At 35.6% G+C, this 13,759-nt stretch overlaps 1 protein-coding gene and 1 non-coding gene across 3 annotated transcripts in view; one reads left to right on the top strand and one right to left on the bottom strand.

Moving 5' to 3' along the window:
• Positions 1-13,759, bottom strand: part of Brip1 (BRCA1 interacting protein C-terminal helicase 1) — a 128,113-nt gene that overhangs the window by 35,277 nt on the left and 79,077 nt on the right. For both annotated transcript variants that reach the window (XM_033762925.1, XM_033762924.1), the window contains exons 15-16: positions 12,219-12,378; positions 11,328-11,449 (exon numbers count right to left, since the gene is read on the bottom strand). In XM_033762925.1, coding sequence (XP_033618816.1) covers positions 11,328-11,449; positions 12,219-12,378 — 282 coding nt within the window. The remainder of the gene's footprint in view (positions 1-11,327; positions 11,450-12,218; positions 12,379-13,759) is intronic.
• On the top strand, positions 4,944-5,050 carry LOC117285949. Its single transcript, XR_004517068.1, has one exon. It is a non-coding gene; the product is annotated as a U6 spliceosomal RNA (small nuclear RNA).

Genomic DNA, 13,759 nt, shown 5'->3' on the forward strand with positions numbered 1-13,759 from the left:
CTTCTATATTTTGCTGATTTGGCTTAAGTGTTTCCAACAATTCCAAGAGCAAATTGCTAGACCCCTAAATCCTAAAGAGTTTAGTATTACAGCCCTTTAAGTTTATATACACAGTCATTTCCCCTGGGTAACCATATGTTATTACTAGGGCTAGATCCCAGTGGGTTTCTGTATCAGATGTTACACTATAACCAGAACTCCACTCTTCTCTGGCCTGACTCTGTTCCTGGATCTGGTTTCCCACAGTTTAGAATAAAGTCCCAAATCCTGAAAATGGCGTACAGAACCCTTCAGTGATTCAGCTCCCAAATACCTCTCCTCGTCTGTATTCATATGCCATTCTTTCCATTCACTCTATCTCCACTTCTTTCAGTTCCTGGAAACTGCTATCCTCTTTCACACATGTGGGCCTTAGCATATGCTAGTCTCTCTGTTGAGAATACTATTATCCATTCTGTTCACCTACACAACTCCTAGCCTTCTTTTCTAGGTCGGCTTAAATATTACTTCCTCAAAAAGCCTTTCCTTACACATAAAGACCTGTTACAATATTCTCATGGTCCCTATGACTTTTTCTTATAGTCATCATAACAGTTGTGATGGTTTACTATTTTATAATGTCAATATTTCTTGTGAAACTGTAAACTCCATGAGACAAGGGGCTATAATCTGTGTAGTGTATCACTATGACCTGAGAATCGATTACAGTACTTAATACTAACCTGGTACAAAAAAGCGGGGAGGGAAGGAAGGAAGGAAAAAAAAGGTTGTTTCATTATCCTGAATAGTTTTATGATCTGAATGGTTTTGTTGTAATCTGGCCTCTGAACTTTGCATTTTAGCAAATGTGAATCTCAATATACACTAGACTCAAATATCATCTTTCTGACTAGTCAGTCTACATAAATTGATGTAAACTGATGTTTGGATGGAAGGTGAATGATGTCACTCAACTTTACTTGTCCTAAGTATCCAAGTACATAGTTTCTGTTCCACTAAATCATCCTGTTACAAGTTCTCATCTCTTACCAAATTATAAACATCACTAATGTAGCGAAAGCATCTCATTCAATTTTGTACCTACTACATTTAGTACAAGTAGGGCTCTTAGGAAATGTTTGTTAAATGAATAAATGAATGCTGCTTCCAGGAAGATGGCAGAGTGATGAACAGCAGAGAAACAGTCTCTCTAAGATTTGGTGTCCAGATGCCAGAATACAGCACTGTGAGGAAGAGAAGGAGGAGGGAAGAGCCAGGCGTGGTGGTGCACGCCTGTAATCCCAGCACTCGGGAGGCAGAGGCAGGAGAATCACTGTGAATTCAAAGCCAGCCTGGGCTACATAATGAGTTCAAAGACAGCTGAACTACACAGTGAGACCCGTCTTTAAGAAAAAAAAAGGAGGGAAGTGGGACCAGTGAATAGCTGAAGCAAAAATTAAAGCCTATGAGGAGAGTAAAGAGAAAGACCTCAACACAGAAGGAGGTGACAAGCAGCTCTTTCTCCCTGAGCCCTGACTCACTGTGTGGGAGGGGTGGCTCAAACCTGGAGATGCATAGTGACTACTGGTGACCTCATAGACCTCTACAGAGAAACACACTAGTGGAGCAGAGCAGTGGATACTGTGGACTGTAGTGGCTGGAGAGTTATTTGGCTTTGGATGTCCCCTAGGAGAGGGCAATTGGCTCGTAACCATCTTAGAGAGAGGCCAACTAAACAAGGAACTCAGAGCAAACTCAGGCTATCTCCATCAAATGGCTCCCAGTATCAGGGTAAGGCAGAACTGAGTCCAACTAGGCAGAAGGTCAAGGAGCTGAGTTAAAGTCCACAGGAAGCTGGTAGTAGGCACATAAAGTGTTGCAGGCCGAACAAATTGAGTTCCAGCCTCACAGCCAGAAACCTGCCTGAGCTTCCCTGGAACTAAAGGTGTAGGCTTGCTGGAATTATCCAGTACCTTCTCATAAATCTATGGCTAAGCTTCTGGTATTAATCAACACGGATTTGAGATTAGTCTGTCTTCTCTGTCTACCAGTGACAGCAGAGACAGTCCTTGAAGTGGATATTTTCCCTTCTTTTCTATTGCTTTTGCTTTTTTTTTTTCTTGATTGTTTGTTGTTTTTATATTAGTGTGAACATTGTTTCTAGGTTTTTGTTGTTGTTTTTCTGTTCTTGTTTTTATTTTTTTATTTTTTCCTTCTCTCTTCCCCTCCTGTCTTACCAGTTTCCCGAAGCTCAGGTATAATCTTTCTTTGTCCCCCAGCCTTGTTTTCATCTCTTCCTCTTCTTCTATTTCTGTATTTTCCCCGCTAAACCATTTACGATTTTTCTCCTCTGACAGTAAAATTGCTGAGAGCACATCTACTGTATACAATTTTCTGGTTTGTTTTGGACTTTGTTATATAACCACAAATATAGTTCATATGGTTAAAGGTGGCAAGTTAATAGTTACCACAGTTTGTCATTTTCTAGGCTGTGTTTCATACAATTGTTATTGTTAATTGTACTACTTTAGCGAAGGTGACATAATTTATTCTAGTCAGTTGTTCTTCTTGGCATGCCAAGGCTGAGATTACCTAAGGGTCATAGACAATTCCATAGGCCAGTGTCAAAGAACCTGGGAATAGGCCAAATAGGCAGCAACTTCTCACCCCCAATAAATTGAAGAGGTAGGATATTGCAACAGACTCAAAACACAAAAGCCGGCTACACCTGGAAGATAGCTCTGAGAAGCAGTCATTTCCTAAGGGTTCTAAATATAAGCAGAAAATCTACCTGTCAGAAGGAATTTATAAGTATCAACCGAGGAATTAAAACCAAGAGTGAGAAAAGACACTTCCAACCACCTGGACTCTCTGAAATGGTAACAGCAAAAGTAACAAAGCAGATGAATGAGGCTCTAGGAAAAAATCTGAGATGGTGACCATAATGAAAGCCATGGTTAGTGACTCTACAGCAGACACAGATGAGAATAAAAATAAAGGAGCTTAGGAAAATAATGGAAACCATGAATACCAAGCGTAGGAAAGAAATGGAATCCATGAAACAGATTCAAACAGATATCCAGGAGATTAAAAGTTCCACTGAAAGTACACACAGCAGAATGAGCCAATGTGAGAACAGAATATCAGATACAGAAGACAAGATTGCTGGCAGGGATGTGGGGAAATAAAGAGCCCTTCTCTACTGTTGGTGGGAGTACAGACTGGTACAACCACTATGAAAATCAGTATGAGATTCCTCAAAAACTAAAACTAGCAGTTCCATCTGACCTAGTTATTCCCCTTATTGGTACATTCCTGAAATAATTAAAAGTATTATACCACAGTGATGTATGTGCACCCATGTTTATAGCAGCACAGTTTGTAATAGATAAATCTTGGAAACAGCCCAAACACCCATCAATCGATTATGAATAAAGATATGTTTTTTTTATACAATGGAATACTACTCTACCAGAAAGAAAGAAAGATAAATACCACATTCTCTCGGGTGTGAGAAACCAAAAGTGTAAATAAGGACCAAAATGTATAGTAGATATTGAGAAGAAACGGGAAGAAAATGTTCAAATGATAGGGATAATAGGGGAAGTGGAAGGGGAAAGGAAAGAAGGAGACAAGAAAGAAGACAGAAGGAAAAAATGGTAAATATTTTGTAAATAAGGATGGGTACAGGGGTTAAAAGGAGGAGAGTAATGGAAAAAAAGAAGCAAGATATATCATGTACAGGTACACATTCTCTATGATGAATTTATTATGTAATCTAAAATGTACCAATAAACACACACACATGCACACAAATGATGAAACATTCAAGATTATTAACATAATATGACAAAAATGTAATTCCAAAGTAGATAAATCAATTAAAAAAGAATAGGGCCGGATATTTAGCTCAGTGATTTTGTGCCTGCCTCACAAGCACAAGGTCCCGAGTTCAATCCCTGGTCCAAAAAAAAAAGAACCTGTGCAAAGGGTTCATTTTCATATTCTATAGTCTTGCAATCTTGCTTTCATCTAGCTACTTGTAAATATTGCCACTGCCATCAAAGCCATGATAATCATGAAAGGACAACAGCATTCTCTTTAAAACAGGATATATTGGATTTAAATTTTCTAATACTGCCATCATCTGATAATATTTGATACTTGAAAGCACTGATTTCACATGGTTTAATTAATGTATTATTATTATTATTGATACTATCATTCTTTGGAGAAGCACTCTTTTATTGTTTTATAAAATGCCCATAATGTGTAGAAATCTATTTAAGTAAATGTGTTTGTTATAAAGACAGTGACTAATGTAACAAAACTAAAACAGGTGTCTAGTTTTCAACCATGAATGCAATTTTTCAAAAATGATTAAAATAATATATTCAGTCTAGTACATTCAGAACTAAAAGAATTTCCCTAAATAAAAAAAAGGAATTTACAATAGTTATAATATGCTAATACTAAGTTATTCAAATCACTAAGTTAATTTTTTTAAAGTTGCCAAATAAAATCTATTCTGGGTGCTGCTAGTAGAGTGCTTGCCTAGCATGTGAGATGCCCTGGGTTCAATCAAAAGTGACACACACACACACATGCACACACACACACACTTTACTACCAAGAAAAATTATACAAGTTTATGATATTAAGGCAGGTGTGGTGGATCTACCTGTAATCCCAGCACCCCAGAGGCTGAGGCAGGAGGATCACACAAGTTTGAGGCAAGTCTGGGCTACAAATAGAATTCAAGGCCAGCCTGAACTACATAGTGAGACCCTGTGTCAATCGCGCGCACGTGCACACATATGCACTAAATAAGTAGTTTATTATTTTAATAAATTATTTTTATTATAAGAGCACTTCTGATAGTGAATACTACCATCAGTTTTTATGAAATCAACTCAAAAAGTCTTAACATACCAGTTCAACATTTTTAAAGTATTAAAATTGTTGTTCTCTCTTCAACAGCATATATATTAAAACTGGAATGATAAAGAGAAGATTAACATGGTCCCTAAGCAAGGATGAAATACATATTTGTGAAATGCTCCACATATTTATGGAATTTATTTATTTATTTATTTATTTGGTACCGGGGATTGAACTCAGGTCCTTGCGCTTGCAAGGCAGGCCACCAAACTGCTGAGCTAAATCCCTGGCCCTATTTATGGAATTTATAGGAGAGTGCTAAGATCTTTCTTTTTCTATCCCCAAATCTTCTATGTATAGTTTACATAAGTGAGAAACTTTGCTGATCCATTTTGCATATCTGTTTGCATCACTGCAAACCACCTTTTGTTTATTCACTTTATAAACTTTCTTAGACAAGCTACATGTCCTTTCATTTTAAAAAATTTTACCCAAAAAATAAAAAACAAAAATGCCATTGTTTATGAATTTTTCCTCATAGGAGTAAAGGTATGATAATCACAATGGAAGAATATTTCTATTTGCTAGTAAACCATCCTAAAGCATAAAGAAAAAAATCCCCACAATTTTAAAATATAAACACCATATTTTATTGTGCCTCACAAACTATTTCCATGTTGAGAGGCAGATAAGCGAATTATAATGTTGGAGGCTTTTGTAGTTGTAACTGGACAAAAGATTTGCTTTAGATGCCCACTAGAAAGGCTGTCTTGTTATACTATGACTTAATTGCATTAAAAGAAAACAACCTTCCTTTTAGTTATACTTTTTCACTGACATCTAGTCATAAAAAAGCTTTGGTTCATTCTCATGCCCCTCAAATACTTCAGTTTGGTGCACAGAAATTTTTATTTTAAACTATCATATGACTAAGTAGTATGTTCTTATACAGAATGATCAGAAGCATCTGGGAAAGGGGGAAGTGAAAAAAATCCTCACTGGGAAAGTTAGTTTAATGCTTGCCCTTCAGAGAAGCTCTTTATCAACATTTCATAGTGGGTTTCTTTATTTTCAGGTCCCCGAGGTATGCACAATAAATTATGACTTGAACTAAACAAGTCACACTTGGCTCCAAAATGAAATTTTCCTACCTCTACTTTCTAGTCCCTAAGGTAGGAAGAGGAAATCCTGGTCACAGCCAAAGAAGTCGTATTTTTGGCTCTAAAATTCATTTTCCTAAACTCTGCTATTGAGACTGCAAAGTCTTAAATTGGTATTTTAAACTATTTTAACTTTTACTTCCATAATCTTTCTAAAATTTAAGAAAAAATTAATTTCATAATTTCCCCACTCAAATCACTTTTCTAACTTAAACACTAATTTGAACTTTTCAAATGTGAACTCAAGTGAAATAGGGAAAATAATGCAGAAATAGGTTGTTTCATTTCTATAGGATAAAATATTTTAAATTTTCACTTAAAATTCAGTTATTTTTGCATGACAAATTTAGTATTAATGTAAAAGAAAACAATATAGTTCTAGTTTAAAGTACAGTAATCTGAAGCATAGTGTTGAAGGAAGCGTTTATGAAAATCACTGAACTCATCACCTCTTTTTACAGAGATAAATATGGCAGACACTCTCTAACATTATACCCAGAGAGTGACATCTTCCTATTCTTTTCCTTGAATAAGGGCAGAATTTGCAATTGCTTCTAGCCAATAGAATATGGCAAAGGTTACAGAACAGTCATTTCCTTTATCAGGTCATGTTACATGGCAAAGAGTGAAGTTACTCTCATGAATATGCCTAAGAGCCTGTTTTAACTTGATGGAGCTACAAAGCATTGTGTTAGCCCTAAAGAAGTAAACTACCCTGTTGAGAGGGCCTGTGAAATGACTACATGGCAACAAAATGTAAGCAGCCTCTAAGAGCCAAGTGCAGCCTTGGGATGCATTATAAAGAACTTTGGCCCTACAACTACAAGGAATTTAAGAGGTGCAGGAAAGAGGATCCTAAGCCCCAGATGAGAATGCAGTCTTCTAGAACTCTGAGTACAGAACTCAGCTGAGCAAGTCTAGACTCCTGACTCATGGAGATAACAAATGGGTGTTGTTTTAAGCTATTATGTGGTAATGTGCTAGACAGCAATAGAAAACTAATACAAAGAGTGACAGCCAACACAATCAATATAAGATATTCCTTAATTTATTACGGTCTACTACATATTACATAAAGCATCAGAGGTTTTAGGGATGGAGTGTTCCCTTCTAAAACCCCTTTAATGTCTTATAACCATAATAACACACTGTATTGCTTCCTTATGAGCCATATTAATGTTTACTAGCATCTGTTCATTACCATTTGGTGATCATTATTATTATTATTATTATTATGCCTTAATTAAAGTCTCTAAGAATGGAGAATTTTTTTGAGAATTGTTTTTCAAAACCAAATGCAACCTTAGTTGAGTAAGCTTATATTAACCCCACATCCAATATTAATTAAAACAATATTTATTGAACATTATGCTCCAGGGCAGTATTTTAATTGTAGATACACAAAAATCCTTAAGAAACTGTTCCTATCTTCAAGGAACACCATCTAACAGATTATAAAACATATTTATAAACTATATAATATAATGTAATTAAGTAAATAAATATAACAGCCAGTATTACACTTCTGGTTTGCAACCCCCTTTTTTTCCTATATTATAATTATGTTAATGGGCACGTAATATATAAAGATAAAATCTGTGATAATAATATAAAAAGAATGGAGTAAGATGTAGTTGAAGTCTCAACATAAACACTAAAAAAGAACTACAAAATATATATAAAAGAAAAGATGAAAGGAATCAAAACAATTTAATATCTCTAATGTGACAATCTGAAATCTGAAACTGCCCACTGACACGAACTTCAAAAAGTCTGGAACATTTCAGATTTCAGATTTTCAGATTAGGGATACTCAATCAGTAAAGTTTGTGTAAATATTCCAACACTTGAAAAACTCCAACATTTCTTATGCCAAGCATTTTGGGATAAAAGATATTCAACCTGCAGTATACTAGAAATCAACTAAAAAAAAAAAAGATAATGATAATGGAATTGAGAAACAAAAAGTATACAACACACAGAAAATAAATACCTAGCTGGGAGAAATAAGTCTTTCCCCATAGGGACTTCCTTTAAATATAAAGGAATTAAACTCTCTAATTGAAAGGCAGAGATTGATACAATAGAATGAAAAAAAAAATCCTTTTACAAATGCTGTCTATTCACTTTGGATACAAGGAAGTTGGATTCTCAGATTACATCATGTGGAAAATTTACTCAAATGGATCAAATACGTAAATTAAAGAGTTAAACTATAAAAACTCTTCAAAGAATGGGCGGGGATGTAGTTCAGTGGTGCTGCCACCTGCCTCACAAGCACAAGGTCCTGAGTTTGATTCTTGGTACCAAAAAACAAAAACTCTTCACAGAAAACACTACGGGCAAATTTTCATGATCTTCAATTTGCCTACGGTTTCCTAAGTATGACACTAAAAGCAAAAGTAATAAAAATAGGGGCCAGGGATTTAGCTCAGTGGTGCTGCTGTCTGCCTCTCAAGTGCAAGGTCCCGAGTTCAATTCCCCAGTACAAAAAAAAAAAAAAAGTAATAACAATAAAAACTAAATTAAACATCATTTAAATTTGAAATTTTTATACTACATCCACAGAGGCACACAAATATATTCAATAACTTGTGTTGTTCACTCACTCCACAGATGTATGGCCTATAATAACAGTTGCTGTTTTAAGTAACTAAATTTTAGAATTGTTACACAGGAAGAATTGGTACAGATACACGGCTGTAAGAAATGTACTTCCCTTACATCTGGTATTACTTACTAACAAAGAGTTTCTTTTTCTCTCTTATCTCTGTAGCACAGAGCACCTTTTGGTCCATCCTACTTGCCTCTTTTGGGAAATCCTTCCAGAAATCCTTCTAGAACCACCCTCCTCCTCACCATTCAGAATTCACTGACACTTATTTTGCTATTTTATGTATCTGAGCCATTGGAATTTGGATAAGCAGAACTATGACAAGTAGGATCATGACTGAGGAATTCAATGGATATATAGTATGGACCCTCGAGTTACAACTAGACTGACATACGAATAACTTGGGTTATGACCAGAATTTTAGTTTTAACTTACAAAGAAGTCTTGAGTTATGATGTGAATGCTGGCTGCTTGTGCTTACAGATGGTCTTAGATACAGATTTAATCTTTAAAGAGTTCTGGAAGGAACATTACAACATCCTTTCCTGTGTGAGGTTAATTGAGAAATCCTGGGCCAGTGTCTCTCTAAGGACACTGAGATCTGCCTAGAAGAAAATGTGGCCTAAAATTATACAAGAAAGAGACTTTTATGGCAGTTGACCAACTTGTGTTCCCCAGCCCTCAGGAACACGAGTTTGTAAGTCAGGGGTCCACAGTAGTTTTCTAAAGCAGATGTCAATTGTTTCATCAATAGCAGCAGTCAAGGCAGCATTAACCATTTTAACATGGGAGATAGATCCCAGCACATGACCATCAGTGCCCTCCATGGTAGCAATGGAACCTGAAGAAAGTTAGTAGAAGCTACCAAACTCATGAATGGCAGAAAGCATTAGATTAGGAATCATTAGGGAACACATCTCCAGAGGATCTTCAGAAATTTTGAAAGAGATCCACAGATAAGGGAAGGGTAGGAGATAATGAGGGAATCTTGTTTACTGTTAATGCTACACAAAGACTGCATGACCTAAAGAAAAATATGTAAGATTATATGATTCACAATGCCTCGTCAATCCCACTAAAAGAACTCTTACTTTGGTATGTATCTTGGTTGTACCCCGAGAGGAATGATACTGGTTATAATCAATGGGTCAGCTTAATGACCAAAAAAACTCAAGTTTCAGGGTCAGATCACTAGCACCTTCAAATGCCTGTAAAAAATGAAGTAAAATTCTCTCTGATGAAAGATAACATCAACGATGGGAGTTGATTTTGGGAGTCAATTTGACTACTCTGAGGGATGCCTAGAGAACTTGTAAATTATTACTTCTGGGTGTGTCTGTGAGGATTATTTCTGGACTATTGATTTATGGGTCCACAAATGAGTGGGGAGAACCAACCCTGAAAGTGGACAGCACCATTCAATTTGCCAAGGACTGGGGAAAAAAAGAAAAGCAGAAAGGAGAATTCATACTCTCTCCCTTCGCTCTCCCGTTTCTCTGTTCTCTTTCCTTCCCTATGACACTTTCCCTCCTTCTTTCTTTTTGCTCTTCCTACTGGAGCTGGTATTTTTTCTACCACTGTAGACTGCAGATTCTTTGGCCTCTGAACTCTGGGTCTTGCACTTCTGCCTTCTTGGAATGAACCACAAAATCAACTTGCAAATGGTCACTGTGGAACTTCGAAGCCTCCATGATCATGTGAGGAGTCAGTCTTGAAATCTCAATCCCAAGTCTCCTACCCTCCCCACCTGCCTACCACTTCTGTTTCTCCAGACAACTCTATTACTACACCTTGGGCTTTTGTTTTGTTTTGTTCTGGTTTGTTTTTTGTGTGTGTTTTGAGACAGGGTCTCACTACGTAGTCTTGAACTCACTATGTATCCTGGGCTGGCCTCGAGATTGCAGGTGTGTGCCACCACACTCAGCCCTACTTTAGGCTTTAAAGTACTACTATAAATTATTGTTTAAAATATAATATTTGGGAAATAAGCAGTGATAATGAGACAAAACTCTTTGGCAGAAGATTAAGTAACTGGTTTGGAAATAACTCTCTTATTGTAAGTAATAGGAAAACAAAGTAGAACAATAGCTGCTTTCAGGAAGCGGACACCAGGAAGAACAGGACTGTACTGTGGAGACGAAGTGAACTCCAGGATTCCCAATTCTCTCATCAGGGTTAGTTTCACAACCACAGTATACAGTACTAAAGTACAAACAGAATGCAACAGTCCTACCTAGCTGAAGTGAAGGAAATCAGAAATTTTAGCAGCTAAAACAGTGAAAGCTGCAGGTTATGGCATTGATAAGGAAGGGAACCAGAAGGAGAATGGACCATACAATAGCCTAGAGAACCTATGAAGCTATAGCTAAGAGCCTGATAAAACATGAATTGTAGGGCTCTACATGAAGCATTTTTATTAAGCAGATCTGGACTGAGCCTGAAAATCTGTATTTCTATCAAGTTCCTAGGGGATAATGATGCTTCTAACCCAAGACTACACTTTGAAAATCACTCCTGTTAAAGCAAAAGACAATGTAAGTTAAAAATAAACCTTTTCTACTAATCTTTTCTCATTCATTCAAATTCTCCATAGATATAAAATGTCTAAGGATTCAAGAAAAAAAGCGTAATTAATTTTACACTAACCAATGACTTCTATGATAATACAATTTCTCAAGGCTCGGGTGGCCTACCTGTAGATCTTTCACATTTGGAAAAGGAATTCCTACTGTTATGACAGCACGGGCGTTGTCATCTGAGAAATCCAGACCCTCACTCACTTTACCGCGACAAACTGCTACAAGAAGGGCTCCATCTTAAGCAACAGAAAACAGACATTTTAAAAAGCACACTTAAAATTCTTAGAAGCCGCTTATTCCAGTTATTTTATAAAAGACTAATTAAAAGTGTTCATTAACAACTGTTTAAAATAATCAAAATAAACACTGTTATAAGATATAATTTTAAAAAGTTCATCTTCAAGTACGAACCAAAAATGGAAGTTTCCATCATTACCTTTTATCACCAGAAAATAATTCTCAGAAATTTGAATAACTCTGATGTGTACTATTATAAGATAAAATCAGTATTATATTTAAAATTCTTTTTTTTTCCTGGTACCATAGATTGAACTCAGGACCTTACACTTGTGAGGCAGGCACAGTGCCATTGAGCTTAAATCACCAGCTCTTGAATCAATATTATATTGAAAAGCAGCTATAACACACTATTTATATTCTTATCATTAAAAAGATATTGACAATTATAGAGTACAAGCACAAAAATACATTACATGTATGTCCCTTTTAGCTAGAAGGAAGATAGTTATAGACATCCCAACTATCTTCTTACACAAAATAGTTCAGGTAGTGTAAGGCAAAGTGTGGGATAACACTTGAAAGCATGCTGTTTCTTAAAGATTATTTATAGGAAGACAATACCAAACAGAAATTCTAAGACTATAGAATGTAATTTTTCTCTTAAGTGCAAATTATTTACAGATAAATACAATTGAAGTTCTAATAACTTTTTTACTTCATAATAAAAAACATTCCCTCACTGACAGTGGAATAATTTCCAATTACCTTTCTCTCCCCTGTACTTGACTGCATCATAGTACACCTGCAATAATTCATCAAAATCAGTTTTTTCTCCTCCCTGTGGTTCTACAATGACTGTTTTCACCAATTCCAGATTATGCCATAAACCAGTGTAGAGCCAGCGTTCTTTTAATTTTTCTAGTAACTAAAAGGGGAAAAGAAAAGCTTTAATTTTTTGTGTCCAGCTGAAGAAACTCTTATTTAAAGCCAATTTGACTATAATGTGACTATGGCAAACATATTAGACTTTTGGTGCCTCTTCTCACCTGTAAAATGAGGTGAGCAATATCTCAAGAGCCATTAGTAGGTTAAATTCATTAACAGATTTAAAGGGGTTTGAATGGTACCTGGCACACAGATAAGAGCTAAATAAATATTAGCAGCAGCTGCTGTTACCATCAACACTACTACTGCTTCTATTGCCACTTATTATTGCTTGCTTGGTAATTTCAACAGCAGAAAAAAATTCTTCTTTTAAAATGTGTATATTTGCTAAGGATTGAATCCAGAGCTTTGCTCATGCTGCGCATAGGCTCTACCACCAAGCTACGCCTCCAACCCTTAAAACTGAGAATTTTTACTTTCAGGAACAATTCCTTCATATTCTTAGGTAAACTGTGCTTACTTGATTTTTTAAGATGATTTTACTAAGGTCATAGGCAATTAAGCATAATGTTTGACACTTTTATCATCATTAATAATCCAAAGTGAATATGGAAACAGGAACTCACGAGCAGAAAATATACAAGCACAAACAGAATATTTACAGAAATAACTATGGACTAGATTACAAAAGAAATTTAAACAAATTTCAAGAAATTTTCATCATATTGAACACATTCTAATAATGTATGTAGCAATCTAAAATAATGCAATTAGTGGAAAAAGAAATTCAACAATAAAATGTGTATTCTTAAACTATATGCATTAGGCAGGAAAACAGAATTAATGTAATTTGCAGATACAAATGATAAGAAAAGTAGTCACAATTCAAAATGTGTGGAATGCAGCAAAGGCAATACTTAGAAATACACTTACAGCTTTATATTTTTTATTTGAAAATAAAAGAAACATTTTCAGGTATTCTAGTTATCACAAATACAAAGTAGTCATTAATATCAAAGAGATGAATAAATGAAAAGACAAAAGCCAGTCGCAGAAATTATGATAATGTAAGGCAAATTATTTTATCCACTTGTTCTATGCCTTGAGTTCTCTATAGTGTCAGTTAGTTATTTATTACAATGTAGTTAAGAATAAAGAAACCACTCCAAATTATCTAAAGAACAGAAACTAATAATTTTTTTATAATCTATTTACTCAAAAGAAAGATAAGCTTGAATCATTGTAAGAAAATGGATGTATCTCAAGACCATAATCTTAAGTGAAATATCAGATATTTAAGTCTAAATACCACATTGTCTCTTTTGTGAGAAACTCAAAGGGTAGATAAAGAGCATGATGGAGGACAGATACTGGGAAGAAGGAAAAACGTGTTCAAATGGGAAGGGGAGGGGAGAAGGAGG

The sequence above is a fragment of the Fukomys damarensis genome, unplaced genomic scaffold (genome assembly GCF_012274545.1).
Source record: "Fukomys damarensis isolate Sample0158 unplaced genomic scaffold, DMR_v1.0_HiC HiC_scaffold_13, whole genome shotgun sequence".
Lineage (NCBI taxonomy): Eukaryota > Metazoa > Chordata > Mammalia > Rodentia > Bathyergidae > Fukomys > Fukomys damarensis.